The sequence below is a fragment of the Bos mutus genome, chromosome 3 (genome assembly GCF_027580195.1).
Source record: "Bos mutus isolate GX-2022 chromosome 3, NWIPB_WYAK_1.1, whole genome shotgun sequence".
Taxonomy (NCBI): Eukaryota; Metazoa; Chordata; class Mammalia; order Artiodactyla; family Bovidae; genus Bos; species Bos mutus.
Genome location: NC_091619.1, coordinates 91,404,681 through 91,421,286, shown reverse-complemented (window position 1 = coordinate 91,421,286; position 16,606 = coordinate 91,404,681). Strand labels below are relative to the sequence as shown.

General features: G+C 39.5%; 1 protein-coding gene across 4 annotated transcripts in view; it reads left to right on the top strand.

Annotated features, from left to right (window-relative positions):
- The window catches only part of ZYG11B (zyg-11 family member B, cell cycle regulator), a 74,623-nt gene extending 61,541 nt beyond the window's left edge, over positions 1–13,082 (top strand). For 2 of the 4 annotated variants that reach the window (XM_070368042.1, XM_070368044.1), the window contains 2 exons: positions 7,518–7,717; positions 12,152–13,081. In XM_070368042.1, coding sequence (XP_070224143.1) covers positions 7,518–7,708 — 191 coding nt within the window. In that variant the 3' untranslated portion in view covers positions 7,709–7,717; positions 12,152–13,081. Of the gene's footprint in view, positions 1–7,517; positions 11,979–12,151 lie in introns of those variants that run through there. The other 2 variants (XM_070368045.1, XM_070368043.1) reach the window with 2 other exon arrangements.
- Positions 13,083–16,606: the final 3,524 nt, after the last annotated feature.

Sequence of the window (16,606 nt, the reverse complement as noted above, 5' to 3'; positions counted from 1 at the left end):
TATATGAGCACAGACTTATATTCTGGGTCACAACAGAGTAACTGGTACCAGAGTATAAGCAATAGAAAAATGTGGGGAAAATTTGAAACAGTTTGTTCTAGTCTTAGACAAAAGATTGCAAGGATTCTGATCCTTGAAAGGAGAGAACAAATGAGAGGGCTTTGTCACCTGGTTCTTCTTGGCCATGCCTCCTCCAGGGGCTTGAGGAACATGGTGGAGACTGGAACAAAGGGATGGAGAACAGCCACAGCCTGGCGGGGGCAGGGGAAGCATTCCTAGTGGCCCAAGGAAGGAAGGAAGCTGGCTTGCTGTAAGAATCACAGATCCATGAGAGGAAGCCAGCCTTTTCTAGTCAACACAGCTTTGCCCAAAGCCCAAAGAAAGCCCGTTTCTTTGCCCAAAGAAACGTCTCCCCTGGCCACAGAGCAGAGCAGCCAGCCTTCTACCTCCTGGAGGAGATGGACACAGGGCAGGCAGGGAGGGCTGTTGCAGGAGAGGATGAAAGTAGTTGTTTCTTGAATGAATAAGAGTGTGTCCAGGGAGGTGGTGTTGAAGATGGCCACAGTGGCCAGTATGGGGAGTCTGGGAGGCCAGGACCCCTCATTACCTCTGCCATAGGGCCAGTCTCCACTTGGCCCTGTGAGCATGGGCAGGGCTGCCCTAAATGTCATGCCAGGCACAGACACCCTTAGGGAAGATTTCAGTGGGTCCAGGGATGAGGGTTGGTACATCGATTAGGAGAGGGCAGCCTGAGGGAGTGGTGGCAGAGACCTCTCAGAATTGTAATCAGGGTCCCCAAGGTGAAGAGATGCTGGACCATCCCAAACTGGGAGAGGCCTCTGTTTTGGCAACCCTGAGTCCACCCTTGGTGGGCAGCTCACCCCTCATATACACAGACATGTGAATGGGCCTGCATACATACACAGGGATGTATGCTCAAGTAGATAACCACACACTGATGTGGCCTGCCCCAGCCCACACGCAGCACCACCCTCAGACTCTGGAGTTCCCCTCTCAAAGACCTGCCTCCAGTGTGCCTACATCTGAGGGTCTCCCCAGCAGGGCACAGGCAGGGTGACTGGACTGCTATGGGCCCTTGAGGGGTGGAAGGGGGTCAGGGAGGCTTGGGGAGGTGGGTGGGGAGGCAGGCTCTGCTGCAGTTCCTGCTGTTTGCCATCAGATCACACTGTGTGCTGAGAGTCAGGCATAGAACAAACTCTACAGACTCCCTTTCTTCCTGGAGGCATTTACTGGAGTAGCATAGGGGAATCAAGTACAGCTCAGCAATTTCATTGGATGGAGGAGACAAAAATCAGAGTGCAGCTAGACTGAGGTGCCTGGAATTTGGGGGCAGAACAATGCAGTTACATCTAGAAAGAACTCCAGAAATCTTCATAGGAGTTTCTTGAGTCTTAGGCTGAATACTAAGCTGTGCATGCCTAGGATGAGACTCCCTGAGGCCAAATACCAAAGAGACTGCTAACTGAACAACATGAGCTTACACAGGGTTGGAAAATATTTAAATTCCAAACAGTGGAAAGAACATAATACCTAGGGCTTTCACTGCAGATGCCAGAAGAGCCAGAAGAGATTAGCCCTAAATTAAAGGCTTCTCTAAGGCAACCCTACAAAGCTTACAAAACAAGTCTTGAAATGATCAAGCTGCTCTGTAGAAACTGCCAGAGAAAAACTAAGCACTCTTATAAAAAAGACAACAAAGTCTACACTCAACAATATGTTTAGTTATATGATGGATTGCTAGATGAGAGAAGAAGCAGAAAAATATGATCTGTAACCAAGAGAAAAATCAGACAGTTGAAACAAACCCAGAAATGATAGTGATGATGGAATTAGCAGGGGAAAATTAAAAACATTTTTTATAGATATGATTCAAGATTTTTTAAGAAAATATGAATACCAAAAGGAGGAAAAGTGAAGTATAAAAAGTAAATTAAAATTTAACATGAAAAATATCTTAGCTTAAGTGTAGATAAGAAAAGAAGAAAAAAGTTCAGTGAAATTGAACACAAAGCAATAGAGAATATCCAAACTCAAAGAAAGCTGGTTAAAAAAAAAAAAAAAAGGAACACCAGAGGTATCCTGATATAAATACCAGGCAAAGACATAAGAAAAGAAAATTACTGAACAGTGTATCTCATGAGCATAGATGAGGATATTCTTTTTAAAAAATGTTAACAAACAGAACCTAACAGTGTATAAAAGGGAGGTTACTCCAAGAATGCAAAGTTGCTTTAAGATTGAAAATCAATATGCTTCTTCCTATTACCAGACCAGGAAAGAAAAGCAATCTAATCATCTCTATTGATGCAGAAAGGCAGACCATTGGCCACTGCCCATGAAAGCAGGGATTTTTACTACTATTCAATTTTTCTACCCTTGCTGGGAAAACAGTTTGCAGTTCCTTCTACAGAGGTGTTTTGGATTTTACCTTTTTTAGTCAGAGGGATGACCTTCCAAACAGGATGTCGTCTATTTACCTTGAAGTTGCTTTCCCCAAACCGGGCAGCTCTTTGTTGGTTAGTGGAGAGCTGTTTATGTGCCACTGTCCAAGTGACAATAGAATCTGGCAGCTCCTTGTGCAGTTCCAAAGTCAGTACTAGTGAGAAAGATGCTCCCTTCTCATGAGTGTCCCCTCCTTACATTCTACAGGTAGGATGACCCTGTGTAAGCGGATTCCATTATATCATTTAACTCTTCTGGGCATTGTCATCCCCATTAGAGTGTTTCTCTGACGTCACTCAAAAACACTGTGGCTCTTTCAGGTTTGAAGATCGTTGTTTGTCCTTCAGTCATAAGGGTAGCTTCAATTAATGTCAAATAGCAAGGCAGAAAATGCCCTTAAATGGAAATTCTTAGTCCAGAGTCCCAGTAGTCATCTCTGGTAGGCTCACAGGCTTTTGCCGTAACCCCCAGTCTGCCCTTCACATAGGACTATCACACAGAGAATTTGTCCCTACTAGTCCTCCAGCTTCTGTTCCACACTGCATTGGCTAGGGCAGCCTTCCTCCCCATTTAGCATATCTAATTAACATTGCTTGAAAGAAGGATTTATAGGCTTTCTGTTTTATGATGTTAGGTAGGGAAAACATTGCCCAGTCAGTAAAATGTCCATCCTCATAATACAGTCAGATAAAAGAAATTCACATACTAATTCTCCTATAAACTTTTACCTTAATTCTGTTAATCCTTATATTCCTAACTGTAGCCTCCATTAGGACTTCATCCACAGATTTTAATCTTACAATACTGAGTAGGAGAGTGTTCCCCAGCCAGACATAATCCTTATTTCCATAAAATATTCAGGTAGAAGAGGCACAACTTCTTTCTAGAAAGTCTGTTTAAACATTCCAACTTTCATAATCCTATCAATCCTTACATTTTTATTTTCTCTCAGTCTAATTGTAGCCCACATCAGGGCTTCGCCAGTGGGTTTTGGTAACTTCTCTACTTCTTGACTAAATTACCCACTCTTGTGCAAAATTCAAGTCCTCAGAAAGGCGTCAAGCCAAGCAGTCCTGGCCTTTTGTCAGTGTTTGTCTTGAGTAGATGAAACAAATGCCAGTCAGGTTTGGATCCATCTCTAAATGCCATTGGTAACTTTAACCTTTAGTAACCATAGCTCTGACTATACAGACCTTTGTCGGCATGGTGATATCTCTGCTTTTTAATATGCTGTCTAGGTTTGTCATAGCTTCTCTTACAAGGAGCAAGTGTCTTTTAATTTCATGGCTGCAGACACGGCCTGCAGTGATTTTGGAACCCACAAAAAGAAAATCTGTCAGTTTCTACTTTTTCCCCATCTGTTTGCCATGAAGTGATAGGACCAGATGCCATGATCTTTGTTTTTTGAATGTTGAGTTTTAAGCCAGCTTTTTCACTCTCTTCTTTCACCTTCATCCAGAGGCTCTTTAGTTCCCCTTTGCTTTCTGCCATTAGAGTGATATCATCTGTATATCTGAAGTTGTTGATACTTCTCTTGACAGTCTTTATTCCAGCTTGTCATTCATCCAGCCCAGCATTTCACATGATGTACTCTGCATATAAGTTAAATAGCAGGGTAGTAATATTCAACCTTGATGTACTCCTTGCCCCATTTTGAACCAGTCTGTTGTTCCATGTCCAGTTCTTACTGTTGCTTCTTCACCAGCATACAGGTTTCTCAGGACGCAAGTATGATCCACATAGTCTGGCTTTAGCGTAGTCAGTGAAGTAGAAGTAGATGTTTTTCGGAAAATCCCTTGCTTTTTCTGTGATTCAAAGGATGTTGGCAATTTGATCTCTGGTTCTTCTGCCTTTTCTAAATAAATCCAGCTTGTACATCTGAAAGTTCTCTATTCACATACTAATGAAGCCTAGCTTGAAGGATTTTGAGCATTACCTTGCTATCATGTGAAATGAGTGCAGTTGTACAGTAGTTTGAGCATTCTTTGGCATTGCCTTTCTTTGGGACTGGAATGAAAACTGACCTTTTCCAATCCTATGGCTACTGCTGAGTTTTTCAAATTTGCTGATGTATTGAGTGCAGCACTTTTAACAGCATCATCTTTTAGTATTTGAAATAGCTCAGCTGGAATTCCATCACCTCCACTAGCTTTGTTCGTAGTAATACTTCCTAAGGCCCACTCGACTTCACGTTCCAGGATGTCTGGCTCTAGGTGAGTGACCATACCATCATGTTTATTTGGGTCATTAAGACCTTTTATGTATATTTCTTCTTGTATTCTTGCCACCTCTTCTTAATCTCTTGTGCTTCTCTTAGGTCCTTGCTGTTTTTGTCCTTTATTTTGCCCATCTTTGCATGAAATATTCCTTATTATTTCCAATATTCTTGAAGAGATCTCTAGTCTTTCCCATTCTGTTGTTTTCCTCTTACTTCTTTGCATTATTCATTTGCAGAAGACTCTCTTATTTCTCCTTGCTGTTCTGTGGAACTCTGCATTCAGTTGGGTTTATCTTTCCCTTACTCCTTTGCCTCTCACTTCTTTTCTTTTCTTAGCTATCTGTGAGGCCTCCTCAGACAACCACTTTGCCTTCTTGCATTTCTCTTTCTTTGGGATGGTTTTGGTCACCACCTCCTGTACAGTGTTATGAATCTCCGTCTACAGTTCTTCAGGCACTCTGTCTAGCAGATCTAATGCCTTGAATATATTCTTCTCCTCTGCTGTATAATCATAAGTGATTTGATTTAGGTCATACCTGAATGGCCTAGTAGTTTTCCCTACTTTCTTCAATTTAAGCCTGAAATCTACAATAAGAATCTGATGATCTGAGCCATGGTCAGCTCCAGGTCTTGTTTTTGCTGACTGCATAGAGCTTCTCCATCTTCAGCTACAAAGAATATAATAAATCTGATTTCAGTATTGACTGTCTGGTGATGTCCATGTGTAGAGTTGTCTCTTGTGTTGTTGGAAGAGGGTGTTTGATATGACAATACTCTGTTAGCCTAATCCCTTGAATTTATTTGTCACCTCCACTGTATTGGGTCAAAATGTTTTCAAGTCATATGTCTGATAAAGTGCTTGTGTTCAAAATATATCATGTACTCTGAAAACTTATGATAAAAAACAAAATGAGTAAAAAAAAGAAAACAAAAGAATGGACAAAAGAGTTGAATAGTCTCTTCAAAGATTTACAGATGACAGGGGGACTTCCCTGGTGTCCTATGGTTAAGAATCTGCCTTGCAATGCAGAGGATGCAGGTTCGATCCCTGGTTGGGAAAGGAAGAGCCTCCATGCCACAGAGCAACTAGCCTGTGTGCTGGAACTGCTAAAGCCTGCATGGCGCAACTAGAGATCCGTGCATCGCAACAAAAGATCCCGCGGGACACAACGACCTGACACAGCCTAATAAATAATAAATAAATAAATAAATACAAGATTTACGGATGGCAAGTATACACACATGAAAAGATGCCCAACATCATTAGGATATATGTATAGATCAATGCAATGGAATTGAGAGTTCAAAACTAAACCCATTCATCTATGGCCAAATGATTCTTGACAAGGGTGCCAAGACAATTCAGTGGGAAAAGAACGTGTTTTTCAGCCAATCGTGCTGAGAAAACTGAGTAGGAGAAGGCAATGGCACCCTACTCCAGTACTCTTGCCTGGAGAATCCCATGGACGGAGGAGCCTGGTGGGCCTCAGTCCATGGGGTCGCAAAGAGTCGGACACGACTGAGCGACTTCACTTTCACTTTTCACTTTCACTTTTCACTTTCCTGCATTGGAGAAGGAAATGGCAACCCACTCCAGGGTTCTTGCCTGGAGAATCCCTGGGACGGGGGAGCCTGGTGGGCTGCCGTCTATGGGGTCACACAGAGTCAGACACGACTGAAGCAACTTAGCAGCAGCAGGCAAAAATCTACATCGCAGAAATTAGAACAGTGGTTGCTTGGGATGAGAGGTGCAGGGGAGATTGACTGCAAAGGTGCACAAGGAAACTTATTTTGTTGTTGAAAATATTCTATATCCTGATTGTGTTGGTGGTTACACCAGTGTATCTGTTGTTCTTGTTCAGTATCTCCTGGAGTTTGCTCAAATTCATGTCCAATGAGTCGGTGACATTATCCGACCATCTCATCCTCTGCCTCATATAACTGTAGATTAAATTGGGTGTATTTATGGCATGTAAATTAGACTTTAATAAATATGACTAAAACTAAAAAAATTTAAAAGACATATGTACAGTAAATTCCCTGGTGTTCCAGTGGTTAGGACTCTGTACTTTAACTACTGAGGTTCCTGTTTCAATCCCTGATTGGGGAACTAAAATCCCACAAGCCAAATAGCACAGCCCTCTCCCTACCCCTACCCCCTCAAAAAAGCATGTGTGCAAAAAAAAAATTTTTTTAAGTTTTAAAAATGTTTTATTTATTTAGGCTGCATTGGGTCTTCTGTTGCGCGCGAGCTTTTTCTGGTTAAAGCAAGCAGGGCTACTCTTTAGCTGCTGTGCTCAGGCTTTCCATTGCCGTGGTTTCTATTGTTGTAGAGCATGGGCTCTAGGGTGCAAGGGCTAAGTTGCCTCAGGGCATGTGGAATCTTCCCAGACCAAGGATCAGAACCTGTGTCCCCTGTATTGGCAGGCAGATTATCAACCATTGGACCACCAGGGAAGTCCAAAAAAAATTTTTTTTAAATAATGAACATTGGCATATACAATATGACTGCCATTAAAATTATTTTTTAAACGTTGGAAATGAATTAAAGTACCTATCTTACCCACGTTTTGGGGTCAAAGATTTTCTGGACTGCCTGTCTTATGATTTATATATATATATTATAATATATATATAATGTTATGAATGTTGTCTATGGCCTATATGTGAGTCCTGTAGTGTTGTGTAACATCATCGCAGAGACATTTATCAAGCTCTAACTTATGTTAATGGGCAATAATAAAACAGCTTAAATTTAAGCGAATAAATAAAAATTATTCCACAAAAAAGGCAGTAAAGTGTTTTAAGGAAAGCTCTTTCTCCTGTTTTCTTTCAGCCTCAAGGTACTGCAGCATGCTGATTGAGGAAGGAGGGTTGCAGCATTTATACAACATCAAAGAACACGAACAGACTGATCCCCACGTCCAGCAGATTGCTGTGGCCATTCTGGACAGCTTAGAAAAACACATTGTACGCCATGGGAGGCCACCTCCCTGTAAAAAGCAGTCCCAGGCCAGACTAAATTGATAGCCATAGGTAATTGGATAATGGAGTCACAGAAATTCTTTTTGTGATAAGTTCACTTGGAATAGCTTACCCTCTGTGATGTTTTAGGGGTTTCTATGATAAGAGTCATAAGATGAGTATGGGATTGACAATGTATAGTACTGCCCATGTGAACAGTCTCTGATTTGTCTTGTGATTTTTAACTTATTAGGCAAGAAGGGTCTCTTCCTTCATCATTGCCTTTTAGGAAGATTTCCACATCTTTCAGTGTTTGAACTTAACTGTGCTTAAAATTCTACAGTTTTATGATGAAGTTTGCACGAACCCTTAGGCCAGACTTTTCTGATTTTAAAGTCCCTTCCAATCAATTTGCAGCTTCAGATAAGCTGTTAACTTGATTGCTGGCACTGCTTCAGTTGTAAATTTTATACTGCTTCTGTATAAAATGCTTTTATTCTCTGTTTGTGTATCTTTTATAAGATGTCCTTCTTAGTGTGAAAGAATGGAAATCTGAGTCCTACCCTTGTGAAAGCTACTTACTGGCTAGTGCCAGGATGGCTGGCAGAAAATACATTAAAAACTACTAAGGGAGAATAGAGGTTAGGAACTGGGAAAAGGCCTGCTCTTGAGGTATTTTTAAACTGGGACTGGCTAATCTTCTGGAACCCACCTCTCCTAAGACATTGAGCAGTAGCTTGTTCTTCATATTAATTCTTGGAGATGTGGACTGCTGCTTCCTATACAGATTGCAGGTTACTCTCTAGAAATATTTCCCCAAGCTACCATGGTGTAAAATATTACAGCATTCTGTGTTAGAGATTAATTAACTGTCTGAATCTCTTTATGTCATATTGTTGTGAAAAAAATGGTCTCTTGCTAAAACTGACTGTTCTTTTCTATTTCAAAGTCTTTTTGTTCGGTGGAATAGAGACCATATATGGTGTTAACCTGCTCACTTAAAATAATAATTAACAATAGTAAATTTTGCCACAAGAAGTTAATTTTCTTTTGTTTCAAAATATATGTATCTTAATGTTTTCATGTTAGGGAAAGATATCCACGTCTCACTGCCAAAAATAAATAAGAATTAGATGATTGTTAAATGTAATGATTCTAGTTGCAGTGCAGAAAAGGAAGTATTTTGTGATAGATTGTTTTTTAGACAGTTTTCTTTTCTTTAGGAGAGTTGTTATAGTATAGTAAAGAATCAGTTATCAATAATGGCAGTTGGGAGGCAGCAAGTCACCAAGAGAGTTATTTTCCATTTTAAATTTCAGTTTGTGAATAAGGTTAACCTGCAGTCTTAGATAACTGCATTTTTTTCATAGATGGCCAGAATGTTTTCAATAGAGATTTTAAATGGTACATTTAAATCATTGTGATCATTCAGAAGCATTTTTATTTAGAAAGGAGCTGGCTTATTAGTATGCTGTTAATATTTTGACATACATGTTTCATACCACTATCACAATAATCATACTTGAATTATTTGGTACTCCTTTACAGAAATAAAAACTAAAAGAAAATAGGTATTTAGAATCACTAAAAACCATTTTAAATTGTGGGTTAATTCTGATTCAAGGAATTTTTATAGCTGTAAGATAAATTTTCACAAGTTAAATATTTCAGAGGAAATGGAAAATTCTTTTTAAAATGTCCCCTTTTCCTGGGTTTTAAATACCTAAGGCAAAATGTCAAAAATAGGATGTCCTACAATAGCTTAGAAGTTGCTAGCTCTGTGGACCATTTCCAGGTCTTCTGGCTTGCGTAGTTAAGGAACAGCCTGTTTGAGAAGTTTGGCTTCAAGTTTCTGTTGTATCCTACTTAAAACAAAAGTACATGCTCCTTGTAGGCAAATTCTAGGTTTTTGTCTTTATAAGTTGTTTTCAAATATGGCTAAAAATGTTGGACATGACTAAGCAACTTTCACTCATTCATATATAAATTATGAGGTGTAACTGGCCTGTCTTTTAAGGTAGAATCTGTTCGGCCTCCTGTTTGCATTTGTACACTAGAATGTAATGGAACTTGGTGCCTTCAAGGGTTACCTCTTCAGTGGGTTAGAGGTGCTGTTTCAAGCACAATTTAGACTAGGGTTGAACCACTCATTGTTCAAATCATTGGTGCACTCAGATATTGCAAATTATCACTACGTCAGTCCACAAACAGTAAGGTTTAAACCTACTAAAGGAAATGGAATTAGACTTTTTAGACTATAATGATGCATGTTGTTATCAATGAGTAAAACAAGAGCAGTCTAAAAGCAAAAATAATTTAGGTATATCATTCTTCCCATCAAGTAAGTTTTGCTGTTCTCTTTATACTCTAAAAAATCATTTTGTCCTTTTGTAGTTGAAAAGAAACATAAATCAAGTAGTAATAAGTTACTTTACTCTCTGGTCAAATACTCAGTGGCTACTGATCTTAGTTGAGAATTAAAAAAATCATATCAGACTCACAGACCCAGGAATTGACCTTAAGTGTTGCTGCTTCTCACTCCTGGACAGAAATGCTATTTAGTGGCACTAGTCAATTTAAGTGAATGACCCAGGTGGAGATGAATCCCACAAGGCAACTGTAGAAATTTAATTTCATATCTTTGGTTTGCAAGCTTCCAAAGAATCAAGGATTCATGTTTTAAAACATTGGTCCTGAATATCCAGCCTAGGGAGTTAATCTTGCTGGTGGGACCTTTTGAGTTGGCCCTTTTTCTCCCCAGTCAGTCATTTGGCTGTATTTTAAATTATGCATTGCTCAGGATAGTATTGGGCCATCTTCTAGATCTTTGGGACACATTTTGATGAAAACATATTTTGTTTCACTGTGTGCTGAATTAGGGTAGAATCAATTAATAAACCTTGGTTTTGGCTTAGTGCTTTAGAATGTCTGACATTCTTCCTCCCCCTGCGCTCCACCCCTTAGGAAACACTGTGCAGCAGTACCCAAGGTTGAAAAAGAGGTCCTGAGTAGCCAGGAAATAAACTTGCTGTATTGTATATGTTGAAACCTACCCTTCTCCTGCCCTCTAATAGTATGTTTACATTATTTGGTTATTGTGCAACTTTTATCTTGAGATAAACAGTATTAAACTGAAGGTGTAAGTTAAAGGCAGTGTCATACTGTCAGCTGATGTGGGCAGTTTTATCTGCATGTTACTTTTTTGGGGACTTTATATGGCTAGGGTTTCCAAGTAGTGTTCTGAGACAACTTACAGAGAGGTTTGCAAACTTATGGTTTCCCTCTGAAATCCACTGTAGCATTGGATATTGAGTATTTAAACGTTACCATCCGCTTTGTATTGACACATTTTTCATTTTTTTGTGTTAACTCATGAACTGTTTATTTAAGTAATAATGCAAATCCAAGCTTCATCCAATGATGAAAATAGCAGTATGATAGAAGATTTTGCTGAGTGTGCTTAAAATGCATAATGGCTTTATCTTCTTTAGTATTTCATAGATTTTGCATGACATGTACACTCCTAATTATGCATTCTGTGGTTTCCAAATCTTAACTGAAGACATTCAATGTTAACCTAAGAAAGAGCTTTCTCTGCCTGTTTTTACCCTCCCCCAGTGTTTTTAATAAATTATGGGAAAATCAATGCTATTTCTCATTTTCTGGATGAAGCAAAGCTCTGCTGGAGAGCACAACCTGACTGTATAGCTAGACAGAATGGCTGTTAAGAATATTTAGAAAATCCAAATATATCAAATTATGAGAAATAATAAATAATTCATTAATAATATGTGCTTAATTTTTGAAGTTACTTTGGAAAATTGTTCAAATTGGGTTCTTTTAAGCTTATTTTAATCAGCTTAGAAGCAAGAAGCTACTTAGCTAATGAAAGCTGTGACATACTTCATAAAAGCAGGAAATTCTTGAGAGCATTTAATAATGGGAGGATGTTATGTCAAGATTTATACTCTCAGATAACCTGTAAGAATAAAATTTTAAATCCCTGACTTTTGTAGCATTCCCACTGTCAAATTCTCACTGACTTGTGAGTGTGGAAAAAGGTATCTTTTGCTTGAATTCTGGTAGAAGAGTTCAACTCTTTTCAAAAGATATGAAAAATTCATTGGAAAATACGTATACATTTCAAAGTCTCTCAGTTATCTGGACTGAAGGCACTGTTCTCACTGTGGCCAGATGAATGGGAGGGTCCTGTACCTGAATCATGCTATATATTAAATCAGGACATCGTTAGGTATTAATGTTGTGTGTACAGATTTTTGTTTGGGGTTGTTATTTTTTTTTTTTTTTGCTTAAATAAATGTTACAAATTTTATGTAAAGTGCGTCTTGTCTATATTTATTCTAGACATTTGCTTTCAAATTTAAAACTAAGGCAGATTCCTTGGTCATCCACTTATAACAATTGCTTTCTCAATTGGCTTTCTCAAAGGCCAGTGATTTTACTGCAAAAATTTCCAGTGTTTTTTTTTTTTTTTTTTTTTTTCAGGACCTGGAACTCCATTCATTCATTTCATTAAATTCCCACGCTAGGTGCTGTTTGGGCTTTCCTGGTGGCTCAGACAATAAAGAATCTGCCTGCAATGCAGGAGACTTGGGTTTGACCCCTGGGTCAGGAAGATCCCTTGGAGAAGGGAATGGCTACCCATTCCAGTATTCTTGCGTGGAGAATTCCATCGACAGAGGAGCCTGGCGGGCTACAGTCCACGAGGTCACAAAGAGTAGGACATGACTGAGCAACTAACACAAACACAGGTACTGTTCATGTGTTGGAACTTACATAAGTCCTTCAGAGAATTTATAGTTTTGTCGAGAAGAGGAAGTAGTAAACAGATAAATATTACATAACACAGACCACTCCACAGTATTTGTTGTAGAGCCACAGAAACTATACCTAATCAAGACTGGGTTCCCATCAGACAGCCCAAGAACACTTCTAAAGAGCATATCTGAGTTGATAGTCATTCACACAACTGTTGAGATAATTAACTGGCATTATTGTTTAAGTCCATTTAGTGAGGGAGGCTACCAAAAAACAAAGTATTATTAGGAACTGCCCACCCTGGCCAGGCACCATAGTAACCATTTGCATGAGTGATTTATGACAGGAGGTCCTAGTAAGGAACATGGAACTAATAAGCCACCACAACCAGAAGAGTTTGGGAAAAGTCAAAAGGGGATACCATGTATCAGACCACCTCCCAGAATCCTCATTGGCATCCATCGTGGCTGAGCAATGTGTGCGCCACCAGGAAGGAATCAGAGTGACTGGCCAAAGACAACCCGGAAACTAATTCCATCACCAAAAACCCGAGACTCTGAGCTACGTGGCAGAACAGTTCTCCCAGATTCCTTTACCCTACTGTTCTTCACCCGGGTGCCCTTTTAATAAAATCTGCTTTGTCAGCACGTGTGTCTCCTCGGACAATTCTTTTCCGTGTGTTAGACAAGAGCCCACTCTAGGGCCCTGGAAGAGGTTCTCCTTCCTGCAACAATATAAGAAGCCCATGACCAGGAAGAGTCCTTAATAACTTTAGTTTCAGAAACCTCATTTTATAATTGAAGAAACTAAGTCTTAGGGAAAATCGTTGTTTTTCAGTTGCTAATTCATGTCTGATTTTCTGTGACCCCATGGACTGCAGCACACCAGGCTTTCCTGTCCTTCACTATCTCCTGTAGTTTGCTCAATAATTTAAGAACTCATCATCATTCAGTGATGCTATCCAACCATCTCATTCTGTTGTCCCCTTCTCTTTCTGCCCTCAGTCTTTCCCAGCATCAGGGTCTTAATGCTGTTGCCCAGATCACACAGCAAGTCAGTGACAAACTTTGCACGTCTGTTCTTACTTCCAAATTTACAATCCAATGGTTCCTCTCTCCCCCATTAGTGCAATAATAGCATGAGATTGCTTAGCTCTTAGACAATTGTGATTAAGCATCAAATGAATGGTACAGAAAAGAATGCACCAAATGGTCGTAAGTGGACATTGACTGTCCTTACTGATGGTGTAGGGCAGCATTAGTGTTTAGATGCCATAGAATTGTTGAATGGTCACTAGAAATACTACTGCTTCACTGATACACAAACGTGAGATTAGATGTATTAGAGTGATAGGGTTTTTTAAAATATTTTATTTATTTTTATTTACTTGGCTGTGCTGGGTCTTAGTTCCAGCTCTTGGGATCTTCGATCTTTGTTGGGGCATGCAAGTTCTTTAGTGGCTGCATGGGGACTCTCAGTTATAGCATGTGAGATCTAGTTCCCTGACCAGGGGTGGAACCCAGGCCCCCTGCACTGGGAGTGTGGAATCTTAGACACTGAACCACCAGGAAAGCCACCTTTAAAAGTAGTTTTTAAAATAATTTTTATAATAAGTATTAGCTTTTCTTAACCCCTCATTGTCTCTTCAATAATTCATTCAATACTAACATGGTATCACTATGAGCCACACATACTGAGGAAGATAAATACCTTTGGACAATATTTAACCAAACAAGTTGTTAAGCTGTGTTGTCTATAGCCAACCTTCAAAAAGAAAAAAAGCAAGACTTTCTCCATTCTCCCCTCTCCCTTACCCTTTCTAGCAGTTTTTATTATGTAGATTGGCCCAGTCTCTTGCTAAATTTAAATTCTTTTCTCCTGAGTTGTCTTTCTACTTCCTGTTCCCTATTCTTAATCTGCATTGTAAGAATCCAATGAACACCTCCAAGTAACTGCATAACTTCAAATTGAGAGGAGTGGGTGAATATCAGAAACCATGAGCACTCACATTAATCATTTTTTGTCTTTTTATAATTTAAGATTCTAATGCAGTCTGAAAATTCAGCCTATAAAAGCAAGTCACAGGGTGGGAGTATCGACACGCAGCTCTTGACTTCTAGAAGCAGCCTTTGGAGCAGGTTTGTGGAAATGATACCAGATTTTGCAGATGAGTGGCTTGTTCCTGTGCATTCAGTAAGACAGCTGTTTAAAATCATCATGCAGTGACTCAAAAACTGTCAATAAAGGACTGTCTCTCCTAGACTGTGATGTGACTATAAGAGTAAAGAACAACAACAAAAAACCTCAGCTCTCCTATCACTTTACATCAATACACATTATAAAAGGAACCATTTTCAATGACAAAGCTAGAATGTGATTGTCATATTTCAATATAGGAGTTATCAAACACATGTTCTACCTAATTCTTGGTTTCATCAATTCAGTCTAAAATAAAGCCCTTCAAAACTGGAAATAGTATGAATAATGAGACAAGTACTGTATTTAACCCTCAAACATGTTGTAAGGGAAGAGAATTACTCCTTACTTTATAAATAAGGGGAAGCCTAATGATATGACTTGTCTCATATCACATATATAGAAAGTAATTTGTAAATTAAACCTAGATACTGTTTTAATACCAGCTTCCCCACTCTTTGAAGAATCTTTGCTGCTTTGTACAGTCTCAGTAGCGATACCTTTGAATTAAAAAGACAAATGTGGGATTTCCCTGGTGATCCAGTAAGTAGCTAAGAGTCCAGGCTCCCAATGCAGGGGGCCCAAGTTTGATTCTTGGTCAGGAAACTAGATCTCGCTTGCCACAACAGATCCCACAGGCCTCAAGCCTCAATGAAGATCAAAGATCCTGTGTAATGCAACTAAGACCTGGCACAACCAAATGAATAAAAGTTTTTTTTTAAGACATGTATAATCAAAAAAGTCCTCTGAAACTGGTTCATGAAATAAACCACATTATTGTTTGTGGATACTAGCAATGGATTTAAAGAATCTTCTATTTTAAAGACCTATGGGAACAGATCAACTATGTGATTTGGAGTCAATCAATTACCACTGTGCCAAATTCTATTGTAAGAAGGGTATGATTTCAAATAACACTAGTTTTCAGTACATTCTGATGATTGACTTAGAATTCCATATATCCAGAAAATACATACCGGAAATACATATGCTAAGCATTTTTTGATGTATACTTTTCCAGCTGAGCCTTGCAACAGCCTTGTAAAGAAGATAATTATGACATTCATGGGTAAGGAAATTGTGAGGTATGAAATAACTTTGCCAGGTTCATAGGTTATGAAGTTTCAGAGTCACACATAAGATTTAAGTCTATCAAACTCTGAAATCTATGCTCTTAAACACTGTGCTATAAAGGGGAAAATCAATTTAACCATTCAGGACAATCTCAAATCTCATTTAAACATTAAGGCCATTCCCACTCACACTTTGGCCTCTCTCAAAGGATGGAACCCATTGACAGTTTTCCAAGTTTATGATTTGCAACCTCACTGGCCCTTAGCGTCATTATTGTAGTGTCTCCTACAATAAAACATAAGCCTTTTACAACTTAGGGAGAAAATTTCCTCCCCAAAGTAATAGGGCTAAAGAGACCAAGAAACCACCACACTGATACAGATAGAGATTACTTAAATGTGAAAATATCTGAACATGCCTTATCTAACTAGTATGGAGCTTTAGAAGAGTCACCTGCCACAGACCTCATTTGTATGGAGGTCTCCAATCAAAGGGGCACTGACCTTGAGCACTGCTGCTGCTGCTAACTCACTTCAGTTGTATCCAACTCTGTGCAACCCCATAAACGGCAGCCCACCAGGCTCCCCCGTCCCTGGGATTCTCCAGGCAAGAATACTGGAGTGGGTTGCCATTTCCTTCTCCAATGCATGAAAGTGAAAGTGAAGTCACTCAGTCATGTCTGACTCCTAGTGACCCCATGGGCTGCAGCCTACCAGGCTCCTCTGTCCATGGGATTTTCCAGGCAAGAGTACTGGAGTGGGTTGCCATTGACTTCTCCGTTGAGCACTGAGACATTTCCAAATAATTGTATAAACAACTCTCATCAGAACCTCCCATCCTTTGAAGCTCTAAACCAACTCCCCTGTCGTATTAAGCCAGTATGTAAACCTTTCCCCACAGCTGTTCCAGGAG